This window comes from Stomoxys calcitrans, chromosome 5, assembly GCF_963082655.1.
Source record: "Stomoxys calcitrans chromosome 5, idStoCalc2.1, whole genome shotgun sequence".
NCBI lineage: Eukaryota > Metazoa > Arthropoda > Insecta > Diptera > Muscidae > Stomoxys > Stomoxys calcitrans.
In genome coordinates, this window is record NC_081556.1 from 9428438 (window position 1) to 9447601 (window position 19164).

At 35.2% G+C, this 19164-nt stretch overlaps 1 protein-coding gene across 1 annotated transcript; it reads right to left on the minus strand.

Annotated features, from left to right (window-relative positions):
* On the minus strand, positions 1–1719 carry LOC106093122 (periodic tryptophan protein 1 homolog). Its single transcript, XM_013260117.2, has one exon. It carries the CDS (start codon positions 1524–1526, stop codon positions 123–125), a length of 1404 nt encoding a protein of 467 aa, XP_013115571.1. The 5' UTR covers positions 1527–1719; the 3' UTR covers positions 1–122.
* Between the last annotated feature and the right edge of the window lie 17445 nt (positions 1720–19164).

Below are 19164 nucleotides of genomic sequence, written 5' to 3' on the forward strand. Positions count from 1 at the left end.
TTTATATCAATTCACATTAAAATTTACATTTATTTTCTATAAAAAAATAAAAATATTTAAATACATTATACAAAGTTTTTTTTTTGTAAAATTTATAGTTTGGAAAACGCCTGCGTTATATTCTACTCTGGATTTTCGTCACCTAACCCGAATACTTGACGTACACCAGCAAAATTCTTAATGTTAAACACTCTGCATCTGGGTGGCTTTTCGCCACCAAAAGCCAATGTGAAAGGATCTTCAGGACACTGTTTCATACACTGCAAGCGGCCCATTTTGAAATCGTGTGAGTATACAGGTTTTATCTCCGTTGCATTAAAGTTCCAGATTTTGAGAAAACCTTCGGTGGAAGTGGTGGCCAGTAAATTTTTTACCTCTGAATTGAAACAAATGCCTGAAATTTCTTCCTCATGAGCTTTGAAGGACCACAGCAGCTTATTGGCCTGCCTTTTGTCGGCATAGTGTAATGAACCATCATTAGAGCCCACCATAAAATAATTGGCATCTGTGCAATTCCATAAGACCTTTTCCACTTCACCCGGCGTTTGCCATTTAACAAATGAGGCATTTACAAATTCTGGGTCACGACAGTCAAACAAACGTACCACACCATCGGCACTACCCGTCAAAATACTCTGCGCTTCCTCAGGATGGAATTCAATGCTGTGCACTTTCTCCTCAAAAGCTGTTATTGTGGTATGAGGCTGACCCTCATCCATGTCCCATAATATCAGTGTCTGATCGACAGAGCCCGATGCAAGTATATGTTCATAATGACGATTCCAGGATAAATCAAGAACGGCATCCTTGTGGCCATAGGCCTCCTTATGCTTTTTGCGACTTCCTTTTGAACCCAATTTGAAGGTGGGTTCAATTGAATCTTGTATATCTAAATCCCATACAGTAATGATGGGATCCATGCATCCAATGGCGCACATATTTCCCGGCTTATCACTGCCAGGATCATGATTCATCCATTCAATACATAGTGGAAAGCTGGGCAGCAAAAAGTCATGATGGGTATACAAACTTTCCTCCTCTTCGTTGAAAACCCAAACCTCCATGCTGGCAGCATCGTCTTGAACATGACCCACAAGCAACAAATTGTCCGTGGGCTTTATGATTTCGTCCTCAGCCTCCGAGTCATCGTCTTCGTCGGGCAATTGATGATCCGGGTCCACTATGTTGCCAATATCCGCTACTCGAATATTGCCTTCAGTATCATATTGCTCGAAACCAAACTCATCATTGGGATTGCGAATTCCATTTGAAGCATCCTCCCCAGCGCCATCACTTTCCTCGCCATCTACATCCATATCGTTTTGCTGTTCATTTTCCTCGCCATCGTCCTCACCATCATCATCCTCGTCGCTATCCAATCGGTCTTTTGTGTCTTTAATCACCCTTGCCAGTTCCTCTTGTGTGAGAACAATTTTGTCCGGTTTCTCTTTGGCTATTCCGCGTGGTACAAAACAAATGGCTGGTACAAAATCGATGGTAGCTTCTGGTGGACCTTCTTCCTCCATGTTTTGGTTTTAGATTCGACGATTTGACTGTAAATTAAATAAAATTCGAGGCAATTTTTCACAACAAATAAAAACACGTGTTTTGACTAATCGATTCTCTAGATCTAGACGACATGGTTTTCGATAATCGATTTCTTGATTGCTAGTTTAAACGACACATCATGATGCTTTTGCCAAAAACGGTACATCAATTTTTCCTTTTCTTTAATTTTACTTAACTTTCTTTTTACAACTAAATACAAAAAATGATTACACATTTCTGTGTATACTGTGATCGATAGGCGCCGATTATCGAAAATATAAAATTATGTTGATTTTTCAACCATGACTTATGGTTATGTGCACATGTAACGCATACACCTTTATTTTCACCAATACTTTTACAATGACTACGTGTCATGATGTGCCATGTAATGGCCCTTTTAAACCGCACATCATGACCGTACTCATCGTGTATACGTGTTGATTACAGGTTTTGCCAAAAATGGTACATCGATTTTTTATTTTCTTTGATTTTATATAATTTTTCATACTTTACCTCTCATTTCTTAACGTTATTTGTCACAGAACGTGTTTTTCAATTTCAATGATTAGTGATTACTCATTTCTTTGTAAACAGTAAGCGATAAATGTCATTCATCGAAAAAATCAAATGATTTTGATTGTTTAGCCTTGACTGATGGTTATGTGTACATGTGACGAATACACGTTTGTATTCACCAATACTATTACAATGACCATACATCAGATGTGCCATGTAAACTCAGCATAAGTCCCCATAGGGGGAGTTTAGAGCTCGTTTGCACGTTGCAATAGGGTTTTTAAATTTTGTAATCATGAGAAACTTGAAAGCATATTTGCAATCTCAACTACAGATGGTTCTAAACTAATGTATTTTATGGTAAAATTTTTGAAATTAAATTAACAATAGTTATTTATTTTGCCAGCATGTCTCAATTATGCCTTTATGGCGCTGAGACCACACTATAGTTGTTATAGATTATCACAGTTTTTATGAAATAAAAAAGTTTTCAAGCCAGAGCCAGTGCCGCCCGGTCTTCCACTGAGACCCATGGTGGATTAATAAAGGTAGTGTTACGTGAACGGCTGAAAACCGCCGGCCAGTTTGACGGTTTTAAGATGCCAGTTCTGTGAATGGTTGAATTACGAAGGTTGGTTCACTTGCCCAGCTGATAAAATTTCCAACTCCAGAGTTGTAGCCAAATTCCACTAGAACGTCACGTTTATAATATATCATGAATCTTTTGATCTTGTGGCTGCTACACATGAAAATACAAATAAAAAAGAAAATGTCAATTAGAAATTGCCCAGAAATTTGACAACCTGGTGAGAATTTGCGCCACCATCGCCGCAGGGTTGTATCGTTGACTTCGTTGTTGTTGGGCAACATTCACAGCTAACTACTCCCTTTTTTGCACGTTCTCTTTGTTTAGTTTCCCAACAAAAAAACGAGAAAAATTTAAAATTTTTCAACTTTGATGCTTGAAACCAAGTGTAATTCGGTGTTGGCCACACTTAGTTGTGTTTTCGATCGTCAAAGTTAAAAATTGTTTAACTTTTGTGAGTTGCTTTTTTTATATTTGCTTGCAGCGTTGCATTTTTCATCGCGCTTATTCTGTTTAGAACCTTATTTCGAACAGGGCTGGTGTATTAGTTAGTTATCGATATCCATTCAATCGCAATTTGCACCATATTGTACTAAAATAATTACCAATGGCTTACAAGTTCCCACGGCGATAGGTCCAATGAATCGGAAAGACTTTGCTCATTTATAGGAGCTGGACGATGATCATTTCCTCCACAGGCAAACTGCACTCTGGAATCTTAGCTGGACGATGATCATTTCCTCCACAGGCAAACTGCACTTTGGAAACTTATCGATATACCAACGATAATTTATTTTAACACTATGCAGTGCAAAGTATGTTTTAATGGCTATTATCGACTACTACTATTATAGAAACACTGTCTATTTCAATACATATATGATTTCCAATCAATTTTTTACTGTCCTGTAAAAAAGTCTGTTATTTCATTAAATGCATTTTCGATAACTGAAGTTAACTAAAACATTGATTGTACCATCACTAAATGTTGCTGTATTTATTTGCAACATTTCTTTGCAACTTTGCCCAAGTAAATAGAAAAGGGCTCCAAGAGAACAAATTCTTTTGGGCCAAACAGCTGAGACTTGGCTTTTGTGTGAGAGTCAATGAAAGACTAGCTCAAAAATAAAGTAAAAGAGAGAGAGAGAGATACAAGGCAAACAGACCTTTCTTGTTGTTGGGGCCTTTTTTCTTGTTTTGCTGGTTGTTGTTGTTTGAGTAGGGAGTTTGGGAGAACTTTTTTTTTGTTGTGTTGCGTGTATCCACATCATTTGCCTTGAGTATACATATGTGTGTGTGTGTGTGAGTAGTGTTTGTATCGAAAAAAACAGCAGCCAGCCAGCCAGCTTGAGGGGTCTTATTCGATTGCTGATGTTTTCATTTTTTCGTGAAGTTTGGTCGTGAAACGGTGTTGCGGGTGCAGCGTAGCGGATTTTCGGAAAATTTAATAATTTAATCGGCAAATCGGGCAATCGGCATTAAATAAAACCAACTACTGCACTACCGGTGGTGTGGTGTGAGGTGATGGTATTAAGCGGTGCGTGCGGTTTCATGCTGGCATTTACAAATATAACTAATGTTTTTCAAGAATGAAAAGTTCATGTGCAAAATAACTAAAAACCGCATAACAATCTGCCAATTGATGGGTGAAGCTACATTTATAAAATAAGTGCAAATCTTGAGCTTGGTTTTTGTGAGTGAGTGAGTGTTTGTAAGATAAAGGAAAAACACAAGAAAAAATGTGAGTGAATATGTGGTAAGATCCTCAGCCACCATCAGAATGATATTAAACAAAAGCAAAAATTCTTATTCAAATGCAAAATTGTGTTTGCGTGTTCAATGCTGGTTAAAGTAAATGAAAGCAAAAAACAAAAAGCATTAAATTTTAAGAGAAATGCTTAGGCATGAAAAGAAAAATCTGTTTGTTGAACTTCTAAGTTTTGTTTTGTGGCTATGTTCGTTGTTGCCATTAACGGTGTTGTTAGTGTGGTAGTAGTAGTGGTGGTACTGGTAAAGTGTGATGATGATGATGATGAGTTGAAATGAATCAACATTAAAGAAATAAATTTTTCGTTGCCACAATTTAATTGTGCTTGTTCAAAAATTATTTGAGTAAAAGTTTAAAACTTCTCCCCCTTGGTTGACAACTTCTTGCAGTATCTACCAAAATGTTGCTTAGAGCAACAGTTGCATTCTAATGCATTATAATACAATCACCTTCGCCCATTTGTTGTTGTTGTTGTACTGCAGACTATGCATCTACCTCTTTTGGATGCATTTCTTGTTTTTGTTGTTTGCTGCCTTAAGATTTTTTGTTTCGTCATCAAATCCACAGCATCATCGTTGCCGCATCTCTGGTTGTTGTTGTTGTTGCTTTTACTCTTGTTGTTTTTGTGCATCCCAAAAGAGTTTCATAATAGTCCAAAGAAAACGGGTTTTTATTTTGTCCGTCTATCGCCAGACGTACCCCAAGCCATGCAGCAGACACTAAAATTGGATGAAAAAACCAAAACAACTTCAACTCCAACCGACTTCCAAAGAAGAAATTCAACCAGGAAAACTAGAATAAATACCAATAACGATATCAGACGAAAAAAAAACTTAAGCCTAAGAGTTAAGAGTTTGACGACATTATTGAAATTTGTCTGTAATGAAAAAACTTAATTTTTTATAGAAAATTTTGTAAAAATACCTGCAACTTTAATTTTCATGGAAAATGTTAAAGAAAATTAAGTCAAAATTGTATTTCAATAGAAAACATCTCCAAAATTTCATGGTCGCAAAAATGTTGGTCAAGATATGATTTTTATACAAAATGTCGTGTGAATTCCCAACAACTATTATTTTTCGTAAAAAAATATTCAAGGAAAATTTCGTCAAAATTTTATTTTCAAGGAAAATTTTTTAAATTTTATTTTTTCATCTAAAAATTGCCAAAATATTATTTTTTAAAAACAAAATTTTCAAAATTTTATTTTTAAGGAAATTTTCCCAAAAAAAAAACAATATTATTACATACCTATAAAAGATAAAACAGGTAAAAGCGTGCTAAGTTCGGTCAGTCCGATTTTTGGGAACCCACCACCATGGATTCTGGTAAAAATCTATGCAAAATAAATTGAGTTGAAGGGTTTAATTTTTTTCTACATACCAAACTTCTGTCAAACGAGCAAATATTAAAGCTTCTAGGAACCGAACAAGGGTGATCGAGAGACCAGTTTACATGGGAGCTATATCAGATTATAGACTAATTTTGGCCCTATCTGGCACAGGTGCTGCAAGTCGTCACAGAACACCGCATGCAAAATTTCAGCCTAATCGGAAAAAAATTGCGGCTTGTAAGGATTCAAGATGTCAAATCGGGAAATCGGTTTATATGGGAGCTATATCAGGTTATAGACCGATTCTGACCGTACTTGGTACAGCTGTTGGAAGTCATAACGGAACACCGTGTGCCCAATTTCAGCCAAATCGGACAAAAATTGCGGCTTGTAAGGGCTGAAAAAGTCAAATCGGGAGATCGGTTTATATGGGAGCTATATCAGGTTATAGACCGATTTGAACCGTACTTGGCGCAGTAACTGGAAGTCATAACAAAACGGTACATGCAAAACTTCAGACAAATGGGACAAAAGTTGTGGCTTCAAGGGGCTCAAGAAGTTAAATCGGGAGTTCGGTTTATATGGGTGCTATACCAGGTTCTAGACCGATTTGGATCGTATTGAACACAGTTGTTGGAAGACATAATAAAACACAATGTGCAAAATTTCACCCAAATCGAATGAAAATTGACGCTTCCAGGGGCCCAAGAAGTCAAATCGCGGGATCGGTTTATATGGGAGCTATATAAGGTTCTTCAGCGATTTAAACGGTACTTGCACAGTTGTTAAAAGTCATAACAGAACACTATGTGCAAATTTTCAGCCAAATCGGATGGAAATTGAGGCTCCCAGGGACCCAAGAAGTAAAATCGGGAGATCGGTTGATATGGGAGCTTTATCGAAATCTGAACCGATTTGGCCTATTTGCGATCCCCAACGACCTACATCAATATTAAGTATTTGTGCAAAATTTAGCTTAACGCGTTCGACCGCTATCGTGATTTCGACAGACGGGGAAGGACATGTCTAGATCGGCACAGTATGTCGAGACAATCAAGAATATATATACTTTATGGGTCCTAGATCAATATTTCGAGGTCTTACAAACAAAATGACTAGATTAGTATACCCCCATCCTATGGTGGTGGGTATAAAAAACAGCCTGTGAAAACGGTTAGACGAAGTCAACCGAAATATCGGACATAAATTGAAACAGCACCCTAAAAGAGTTTGTTTTAACTTATCTTCAACCGAAATCATTAAGTAAGTCACAAAAATACCAAAAGTTCAACTATACGCCAAGAACCAAAAAAGTTATTTAGCAGAATTAATTAAATTTGTAAATTCAACAGAAAAAATCGCCAAAGAATGATTGTCCCAAAATGTTTTGTCGAAATTCCAGTTTTCATAGAAAATGTTGGTTTTTAAAGAAAAATTCGTGTCATTTTGATTGTCATCGAAAGTTTTGTCAAAATTTAATTTTGGTTCGTTTTTCTTTCGAGAGGATCAATAATCGGTGATTTTCTTTGCAAATGGAAAAGGAAAGCCAGAGTTCGCAACACACTCCAACCACTATGGGAGGCGTTTCGTAATTTTTAAAGAATTACTCATCGGCCATATTAGGCGTGAAGGCGTAAACGCCTCCATCAATGCAAGCTTCCAACAGATGCACAGAATCATGTGCATACCATGGGAGAAATGTAATTTGTTGTAGACGAAAAATCTACCATTACACGAAAACACAAGCATTGAGAAAAGTACAGCTAATAGACAGGGTTGTCGAGCGTGTTTAAAGTGGTAAAGACGTTTTCGCAATAAATTCCATGCAAATGCAACATACCAACATACGGCCCTTGAAGCCGTCACACCTTATATGGTTGAAAAGTCTTATAACCAAAGATGAAACGCGTCCCCTAGTGGTTGGTGTGCTTTGCGATCTCTGGCTTTCCTTTTCGATTTGCAAAAAAAATCTCCGATCATTGAGCACGTCTCGAAAGAAAAACAAGCAAAAACTGAAAAATTTTATGATTTTCGACCTAATAGGCAGAAAACTTGAAAATTTGATTTTAAAGAAAATTTGTTTAAAAATTCAAATTTACACAAAATTTCGTCAAAATCTAATTTTTATAAAAAATATTTTGAATATTGATTTTTATTGAAAATTAAGTTAACAATTAGGTTTAATTTCATTTTCCTATCTCGCGTCGAGACTTCATCTGGAGTCTCACACTCTTTCTTTATCGTTTCAATCACTCCAAAAATAGCTTTCTTGAGAATTCACCTTAATAGTGAATCCAAGTTGGGCTCACCTCTGGATAAGCTCAACTTGTTATAAAAACATATGTAAAAACTTTTCCTAAAAGGAGCAGACGCAATGCGCCACACTGTTCGGACTCGACTATAAAAGGAGTTCCCTTATTATTGAGCTTAAAATTGAATCGAATGAATTCATTGATATCTGAGAAGTTTGCCCCGTTCTTTAATGGAATGTTCATGGGAAATTTGCATTACCAGTATCATATAATGATTTATTTTGCAATGCAGAAACATTTTGTTCATTTTGAGGTGTTTGAGTTCGCCAACAATACCCGCTTTTGATTTTCTAGCCAAATATAACGCCATCACATTTATACGCTTAAACTTCATCACGAATAACTTTCTTTTTAAACAAATTCAGAAGGCCGGCAATCAGAACAGATGAATATATAACTGTTCAGGGTGGTTTTTGAGTTCACAATCACGTTCTTCAGATATTTACGGCCTTATTCACAAAGCTTAATAAAGCAACATTGCTGTGTGGGTTTAATATTCTCAACGTTTTTTATATTCGTTTACAAAATAAAATTTAAATAAGATCTTGGGGACTAATGCGATAAACGCAATGTAAAGTCGGCACACAAAAAAATTGACCATAGAAACTATAACAGGAAAACAAATCAAAAAGTCTGCAAGCGTATGGCGAAAACCCTTTTAAAGAACCTCACTCAAATAGTCAAAAATGGCATATGAAACATACAATACTCAATCAAGGATATGTTAATTTTAAAGTACAAAAAAATCAATAGGAAGTACTGTCGAACCCGCATAACTGTAGTACGCTTTAGTGAAAAATCCCGCTTAGGTGAAACTTGGTGCGAAGAACCATTTATTTTTGTTCTTATTCAATTCGCTTATTTGAGTATATTGCTAAACTGAAAGGAGTTTTACACTCCAAACTCTATTTTTTATGAACCTGAAGTCGCAAAAGAGAAAAATGGGAAATTATGGGGAGTTGGAAAAATTCGCGTCATTGATAAAATTCGCAAAATCATATTTTGATATTTTGCTAATGACTGTCTCTGACTTTCCAAGAGTTCTTCTAAGCATTTATCTTTTTCAACTCAAACTTTTTCATACATGATTAGTATGTTTCCGTAAAAATTTGTTTTTCCTATGATTATTAATTTCACTTATTTGAACTACGCTTATCTGAAAATAATGGATAAGTGACCAAATTTAAACTCTTTTAGCTTTTGACTTATACAGATTCGGCTGCACATGAAATGCTGTGCTTTAAGAATAACTTAATGTTATTTTATATAATTTTGTGCACCCTGATCGCTTTAAATCACTGAACTGCTTTAAATCTCAAATTTTCATAAATTCACCTCCTCAAATACACCTTTACCACCATCAAACTACACCACATCATATCACCAACATCTTTTGAACTATCCGATCTTTTTTAACTCAAGCTTTTTCATACATAGTTAGTATGTTGCCGAAAAAAAACGCTTTCATTAATGCTTATGTCGCTAGACTGAAAATTAATTTCACTTATTCGAACTACGCTTATCTGAAAATTACGGATAAGTGAAACCAAATTTATAAATATTTAGCGTTTCACTTATACAGTTTCGACCGTTCTTTAAGAATAACTTCCAATTTAATTTTGCTGGGATGTTTAATGTTATTTTATATCATTTTGTCCACCCTGATCGTTTTATATCACTGAACTGCTTTAAATTTCAACTTTTAATAAATTCACCTCGTCAAATACACCTTTACCACCACCATCAAACTACACCACATCATATCATCAACATCTTTTGAACTATCATATCTCAACCACAGTTTAAATATGTAATCCATTCTTCTTTCCCTTTTCTTTACTAAGCATTCTTTGTTGGTTGAGTGGAGAATAAACAGCAACAAACTTTACCACTACACCACAGAATATCATGCCACCACCAGTACCAAGCAGCCAATGTACCAGCATACAAGTAATATCCCCATTTAATCGTTGTTGTTGTTGTTGGTTTCGTCTGTGGTCTAAGCTCTCAATTTCTTTCTTCGTATAGTTTTTTCGAGGTGTTCTTTGGTGGGTGAGCGCTTGTTGGTGTACTAAGCTGTGAGTGTGTGTGTGTGTGCACGAAGGTATGCGTGAGTCAGTCTTTGATTTCATTCAAATCGGGTTTCTTCTCATTCACCTAAAATAGTTTTTTGTTTTGTTTTAGTGTTGTTATCTTAAGCTGTTATAGGTGGTTGTTGCTGGTGTTGTTGTTATTCTGTAAAGAACCTGATTCAGGGAGATTTGTTGCTGGTTGTTTGTCTGTTATACTACGGTTACTACAAATGTGTATTTGTTTGTTGTTGCTGTGAGACAGAGCTCTGTGTAATTATTTGTTTCTGCTCTGATTTATAAGCCTTACATGATATGTACATATATATATAAAGTAAATTGTTATAAATACGTATGCATGTATAAATACTTAAGTGTTTATTATTATTTTTTTGATATACCTATGTCTGATGTATTTTATTTTGTTTTACTTTATTTGCAGAAAAAAAAATTTGTTGGAGTTTTTGGTGATAGTGCGGCTTTGTGTTCTACAAATCAGACAAAGAATAATGTTCTGTCAGCTTCAAACAATAACTTTGTTGTAATCAATACAACAAGCAAAGTGTTTACTTTATAAAGCAAATAAAAACAACAACAATCACTATATTTCCATAAATAATGATGAATTATCAAAAAAAAAAAATAATATAAAATATTCAAATGAGCAAATAAAAGTTATTGCTCCCGAATTATAACATAGAGGGTGCGTGCGTGAGTGTATGTGTGTGTGTAAGTGTGCTGTGAGATATTATTGAAAAAAGCTTGTGGTAGCATAAACAAACCCGTAAAAGAAAATAAAATAATAAAATAACAACAAAAAAGAATAAATACATGCACTAATAAATAAAAAAACGCTGATCAAGCCGATCGTGATGGAGTTATAAACATAAACGACATTGGATGACCTTATATCAATTCATAAAGGTAAGCCGCATTAATGTATAAAAAAATTTTATAACAATTTGAAATTTTAAAAAAATTCCTATAACAGTTAACATAGATAATGGCATAAAAAGAAAATATTTTATTTAAAATTATGTTCGAAATTTTGCCATTTATTTTTTAGAAGAGTGATTGAATAGGGTAAAGGTACCAGTAGTTGGCAGCTTAAAAATTAGCCTCTTATATGCTCAAAACCTTGAATTGCGAGATCGATGTATGTGGCTGCTTTATGAAAATCTGATACGATATTGATAGAGATGACTGATGGGTAAATACCCAAAGGTATTTACCCGGTAAATTGGGTAAATACCCATTTATACCCAAAAGCTGGGTATTCATAATTTTGCAGATATCTTGGGAATACAAATATTTTCCACACAATCTTTAATGATTTCGAATTCTTTGTATATAAACCTGATCTTCTGATCTTATAAAATTGGATTTTAGTTATATATAGCCGCTACGTAGACCGATCTTCAGACTTAAAGTCTTGAGGCAATAAATTGGTTATTTTTCATCCGATTTCAATAAAATTTGGCACAGTGAGTTCTGGTAGACCCCTACACATTTCTGTGAAGTGTGCTTCAGATCGCACCATATTTGGATATAGCTGCCATATATACCGATCTCCCGATATAGTGTAATGAGCCTATAAAAGAAGCATTTTTCATTCGATTTCAATGATATTTGGCACAGCGAAAATTTACCTCTATAATCGAAATGAACCTCACACTGGATAAAAAAAATAATCTCTACCAAATTTCAGCTCTTAAAATGAAGAGGCTGCAGTGTAATTATATCAGTTAAGGCTCATATTTTCGGATTTTCTCGCCAGGATTTGAGCCAGGAGATTGAAATTCATAGGCGGACAAGTAACTTCTGTGCCACGGAGGCCTGCAACGTAGTACAACTTACTTATTTGTACATAGGCAAGAGGCCACCGTATCGCAGAGGTTATCATGTACGCCTATGACGCTGAACGCCTGGGTTCGAATCCTGGCGTGACCATCAGAAAACATTTTCAGCGGTGGGTTTCCCCTCATGTAAAACTCCTCTCCAAAGAGGTGTCGCACTGCGGCACACCGTTCGGACTCGGCTATAAAAAGGAGGCCCCTTATCATTGAGCTTAAACTTGAATCGGACTGCACTCGTTGATATGTGAGAAGTTTGCCCCTGTTCCTTAGTGGAATGTTCATAGGCAAAATTTGCATTTCCATAGGCAGGGTCATTTCGAAGATAACCTACATCGGACATTAAATGATCATTAACCGATCTGATATAAAACTTATCTGCGCTTTCTTAATTTATAAAGTCGATACTTTCACTATTTTTATACCCTCCACCATAGGATGGGGACCACATAAAGTATATATATTCTTGATCGTCATGACAAGTCGAACCAGCTATGTCCGTCCGTCTGTCCGTCCCTCCGTCCGTCTGTCCGTTCGTCCGTCTGTCCGTCCGTCCGTCTGTCCGTCCGTCCGTCTGTCTGTCGAAAGCATGCTAACTTTCGAAGGAGTAAAGCTAGCCGCTTGTACTTTTGAACAAATACTTCTTATTAGTGTAGATCAGTTGGGACTGTAAATGGGCTATATCGGTCCACGTTTTGATATAGCTGCCATATAAACCGATCTGGAATCTTGATCATCTTGAGCCGCTAGAGGGCACAATTCTTATCAGATTTGGCTGAAATTTTGCATGAGATGTTTTATTATGACTTCCAACAACTGTGCTGAGTATGGTTGAAATCAGTTCATAACCTGATATAGCTGTCATATAAACCGATCTGGGGTCTTGACTCTATAGTGCGCAATTCCTATCCGATTTGGCTGAAATTTTGCACGACGTGGTTTGTTATGACTTTCAACAACTGTGTTCAAATCTGTCCATAACCTGATATAGTTACCATATAAACCGATCTGGGGTCTTGACTTCTTGAGCCACCAGAGGACGCAATTATTATCCGATTTGGCTGAAATTTTGCATGAGGTTTTTTGTTATGACTTTCAGCTACTGTGCTAAGAATAGTTCAAATCGATCCTAAACCTGATATAGCTGCCATATAAACTGATCTAGGGTCTTGACTTCTTGAGGCTCTACAGGGAGCAATTGCTATTCGATTTGGCTGAAATATTGCATGACGTGTTTGGTTATGACTTCCAACAACTCTATTAAGAATAGTTCAAATCGGTCCATAACCTGATATAGCTGCCATATACACCGATCTTGGGTCTTGCCTTCTTGAGCCACTAGAGGGCGCAATTATTATCCAATTTGGCTGAAATTTTGCATGAGGTGTTTTTTAATAACTTTCAACAACTGTGCTAAGAATAGTTTAAATCGGTCCATAACCTGATATAGCTGCCATATGAACTGATCTAGGGTCTTGACTTCTTGAGTCTCTACAGGGAGCAATTCCTATTCGATTTGGCTAAAATTTTGTACAACGACTTCTCTCATGTCCTTTAACATACGTGTCGAATATGGCATGAATCGGTTTATAACCTAATACAGCTCCCCTATAAACCGATCTCCCTATTTTATTTCTTCAACCCCTAAAGTGCGCAATTCTTACTATTGGGTTGCCCAAAAAGTAATTGCGAATTTTTCATATAGTCGGCGTTGACAAATTTTTTCACAGCTTGTGACTCTGTATTTGCATTCTTTCTTCTCTCAGTTATCAGCTGTTACTTTTAGCTGGCTTTAGAAAAAAAGTGTAAAAAAAGTATATTTGATTAAAATTCATTCTAAGTTTTATTAAAAATGCATTTACTTTCTTTTAAAAAATCCGCAATTACTTTTTGGGCAACCCAATAGATTTGGTTGAAATTTTATACACTTCTACTATGGTCTCCAATATTCAGTTCAATTATGGTCCGAAATGAACCATAACTTGATATTGTTCCAATAACATAGCAATTCTTTTCTTTTATCCTTTGTTTGCCTAAAAAGAGATGCGATCCATGGTGGAGGGTATGTAAGATTCGGCCCAGCCGAACTCAGCACGCTTTTACTTGTTGTCAGGCTGAAATTTTGCTTACGGTGCTCTGTTATGATTTTCAACAACTGTGTCAAATGCGGTTCTAATAGGTCTATAACCTGATATAACTCTCATATAAACCGATCTCCCGATTTGACTTCTTGAGCCCCTGGTAGTCGCAATTTTCATACGCTTTGGCTGAAAATTTGCATGTAGTTTCCTATTATGACTTTCAACAACTGTACTAAGTAAAGTCCAAATCGGTCTATAATCTGATATAGCTCCCATATACACCGATCTCCCGATTTGACTTCTTGAAACCCTTGAAGCCACAATTTTGTCCGATTTGGCTGAAAATGTGGTGTTCTGTTACGACTTCCAACAATTGTGCCAAGTACGGTACAAATCGGTCTAAAAAATGATATAGCTGCCATATAAACCGATTCGACTTCTTTAGCCCCTGGACTTTGCCGATAGTATCGATTGGAAAAATATCAATCAATATTCAAAAAAAAAAAAAAAAAAAACAATAAAATATCATCGATATTTTGCCAGCTCTTTCTCCAATGACTCTTTGTTACTTTTAAACCACACTATACATCATTACATTAGACCTTAATAAGGCCATGTTTTGAGTTTTGTGTTTTGCCCAGAACAATTGCTTCGATCACCTAAATGATGGCATATTTGTAGACATAATTTATAATGTTTTCCCATAATGACTGATATGGCCTTCGAATGTTTTCTAAGACATGTTGTTGGGCTTACATATTGACATCATTAGTATAAATGGACATATGGTGTGGGGTATGGGGTAGAACACACAATAATTAAACATGTTTTGCTTCATTAAAAAAGTTTGTGTTTTTTTTAATTTCAAAAATAAAACAACAAAAAATAGACAGACTGGTTTCCACCTCGATTTCTTTGCTTTATTTTTGCTTCAAAATATTAACCCTTAGGGTTATTGCCAGGCATGTTTTATTTGGTCACCCATTGAAATGTTTACACAAAGTAATAAAGTATTGCCCCCTTTCTATTTCTTTTCATAAGAGCCATTAAAATGGCTCAAACCCAGCCAATATGAGGAGAAGTTCGACGCTAAGAAAAAAAGACCCCTTTAAAAGCCATACAAAAACTTAGAAACAATAAAGAAATGGCAAACATCAAAAAAAAGTTTAAACAGGAAATTGAAATTTCTATTTTCTTTAAGCGTAAATCTAAAGATCCATGGCATCGTTTGGCGTTTTCTACTGTTTCTTCTTCTTGCCTGCACAATTAAGCGATGAGATATCCTATGTAGCCAACATAGATAATATGGATTTCGTCATTTATGATTTGGAACGAATTGTATTCGTTGGGCGAAAATCACTTTTTAAGTCCATATCGTTTTTTTTTTCTGCTGAGGTTTCTTTTGTTTCCTTTGTTTGTGGGCCATGACCCTTATTTGCTAGCAGCCAGGCAAGACTGCCAAATTTTTGGTGTTTCTTTTTCTTTTCAAACAAAGCAAAATTAAAACATAACATTGCATATAAAAGAAAAAAGAATCCAATTTGTCGTTTGGAATATGTTTGTATGTCCATTATTTGGTGGCTAAATGGATTTTGGACAGCATCAAATGTAATTGGAAAAGAAAAACAAAAGGCCCTGGTTCCTTTAGATCCTCTCCGCTTTCGTTTTTTTTAAAGACTAACAAACAAGAACCATCTGCTGTTTAGTTTTGATGTGCTTTCCTTAATGGTTTTTTAAATGGTGACCCGTGGTCACCTTATCCTGTGCGAAAATGACAGCCAACATATTCAGCTCATGTCAACCGCGGAACAAACAGCTCTGCTTTTAGTTCATTTGCTGAGATTATTAGAATAATGCAGTAGACTTGATACAATGTCTTGGTTTTTTTCTGAATGGAGATTTTTTTCTGAATGGACAAGAAAAAAAAAAACAATAAAAAGTTAACCGAAACCAGCCAAATTCCACATCCCTTGAATTTGAAAAATTTTAATATTTAAGCCAGATTAGTTTGCTCAAAATTGACATGATTAGCATAAATAAAAAAGCTTTCGAAAGTAGAAAAAGTAAAAAAAAAACAACTAAAGAGGAGTAATTTCTCCCTCGCAGACGCACTCTGCGGTGTATCGCTTCAATTAGCAATGGTAGAGTGTCGAAGCTCATTTTCACTTGACACAAAATGGGAACTAGGTGGATCATTCCTCCTCATATTTCGATTTTGTACACCCTGAGTTGTGCGAATTATAATCTGGTACGTTGAAAATTTAAAGTGAACTATTGTTCACCATGTGCCTGACATGCAAGGCATTCAGGTCTAGTCTCCGAATACTTTCGAGATCAGAAAGGGCTTTTAGAGCTAATCAAAATAATAGAAATCGGACTAGTATAAAAGGGCTTGCAAAAGGTCTTGGTATACAGTTCTCTTTAAAGCTTTTGTCCAGCAATTCTCTAACTAAGTTCAAGAATTCGAATTTTGTGGGTACAGAATATATAGTTGAGATATCGACAATTGTCAACTGGCACTCTATGGCGTATTCTTTGTCCAAGCGAACAAATAAAATGTTTTGTGTTTTCAAGTGCACAAAGCAAATGACGTACTGCAATGTCGGTGAAGTGATAAACTAAAAAGATTTATGAGATAAGTAAATTCTACTTTGAAACTGCAATTTGCATATAAACTATAAACTTTTCTTATCTACCTAATCTCTAGGACAAGCAAATCATTTCAAACTATTTTTACAGATTTTATAACTAATTCTTACGTCGTCAAAGCCAAGATAACATTACAGATAGTACGAGTAGTTGTTATCAGGAAAATTCATTGCAAAATTTTGGGTTTTCCCACAAGGCCTGGCAAATGTTCGAAGAGAGAAAGAAAGGATATGTATGTCATAAATTTTATCGTTATCTAGGGGTGCACTTCCGTCTCTATGCCTACGTTGTGACGAGTAAACTTTGCCTATCGAAATTTTCCACAGATATATGTTGTGAATATAAGGGAGTTGGGAAAATTTTATTTCAATTCAGTTATTTACTTCATTATTTTCTATTTTAATTTTTTTTTATGTACAGCGGTCAAAAAAAGTATTCATCATTAGCAAAATTGATAATAAATTCACTTATTTTGGGTAATTGAAGAAAATTTAAAGTAAACAAATAATGCAGTTTTATGCAATAGTTTATTTTTCGTAATATGTTTTAAAATAAATTCAAAAAATAAATTTAATTAGCGCAAAAAATGCAATTTTATATAATAACACCAAAAACAGAACAAAAAAAGTATTCATCATTGATGTGCTATCATCAAAGTCAAATTCAAATATTATTTGGGAATCCCCCTTTTCTGTTTTATTTAGTAAAGGAGGCTTTGCCCTTAACAGCAAATATTTAATTTCATTGAAAATATAGTTTTTGTCAAAATGGGTCGTAAGCAAAACGAGGTTTCTGATGAGGTAAAAGTTTTGATAATAAAACACCACAGGAATGGTTTAACTCAAAAAACTATCAGTGAAATATTAAATAGACCACGATCTACTATACAATCCATCATCAGAAAGTGGACAGAAACGAAAACTGTTGACAATAAACCAAGATCTGGTCGACGAAAAGCACTTTCAGTTGGAGATGTGCGTTGGCTAGTGCGGCAAGTTCAGAAAACTCCGAAGACAAATGCGACCATTCTTCGTAAAAACACTATGGAATATTTAGGGAAGGAAGTTACTACACAAACAATTCGAAATACACTCAAAAGGCATAGTTACAGAGGAAGAACTGCACATAAGAAGCCCTTTATAAATAAAATAAACCGAGTGAAAAGGCTAAACTTCGCAAAAATGTATGTAAAACAGCCCGAATCATTTTGGAAAACAGTCATTTTTGCAGACGAGAGCAAGTTTAATCTTTTTGGGTGCGATGGAAAGGTCATAGTGTACAGAAAACCAAATACAGAGCTTGAAGAACGAAACACAGTTGCTACTGTAAAACATGGTGGAGGTGGTTTAATGGTTTGGGGGTGTATGGCGGCTTCAGGAGCGGGAAATCTTGAAATTATTAATGGAGTAATGGATCATAAGTATTACATTGACATTTTAAAGAGGAATTTAAAAGATAGTGCTGTAAAACTTGGGCTTGGTAATAACTTTCAATATTATCAAGATAATGACCCCAAACATTCTGCTTTAAATACCAAGATGTGGATGCTGTATAACTGCCCCAAAGTCATTAAAACTCCTCCTCAAAGTCCCGACTTGAACCCAATTGAACATCTTTGGGAACATCTCGAACGCAAATTGAGAACGCGCAATTTTTCGAGCAAGAGTCAAATGCAACAGGTGATAATGGAGGAATGGACTAATATAGACCAAAATATAACCGCTAAATTAGTCCAATCGATGTCAAACCGTTTAAAAGACGCGGTGGTCGAATAACAAAGTATTAATTTTTTTAAATTATGTTATTTATTTTTTTGTTTTTTTGCAATGATGAATACTTTTTTTGTTTAATTTTTTGTGTTCAGCTGTAAAATGGCCCTTTTTGTTCCAATAAATACTATTTTTTTCTTTAAAAACAATGAAATTGTGTACATGTATATCACACAAGCACTACTGCATCATTAGTTTAATATGTTTTTATTCCAATTGTCTTTTGTAGACTTATTAAAAAAAAACATTGAATGATGAATACTTTTTTTGACCGCTGTATCTACAAAAATAGTTATATTTTCAAATTTGCTTCACCGTATTGCAACTTAAATTTTGTATTCTCCTTTGCTAAATTTAACAAATGTCTGTACGCATTTTCTTAAGTTTTGTTTTCTTTGCTACCAGTTTAAAACTGCTTCGTAGTAGGTAAATATTTTTCTTTAGATTTAACATGAATATTGCATTCAAAGTGGTTTCAAATGTTTAAGCAAACCTCGAAAAACTTTTATTTTTCTTGCCCTTGCACATTATCCTTTAGAATCCCAAGAGTATTAGTGCTGCACCATGGCATAAAATAATTCACTCAAGTGTATGGTATATACTATGAGCATCAAAAGTGAGTCAACACCCATTAAAATTTAGTTTATTGGAAGATTGTGGTAAGAATGTTGAAGATA

Excerpts from the sequence above, each read along its gene's own strand:
- LOC106093122 (XM_013260117.2), bottom strand. The coding sequence starts at position 1,526 with ATGGAGGAAGAAGGTCCACCAGAAGCTACCATCGATTTTGTACCAGCC.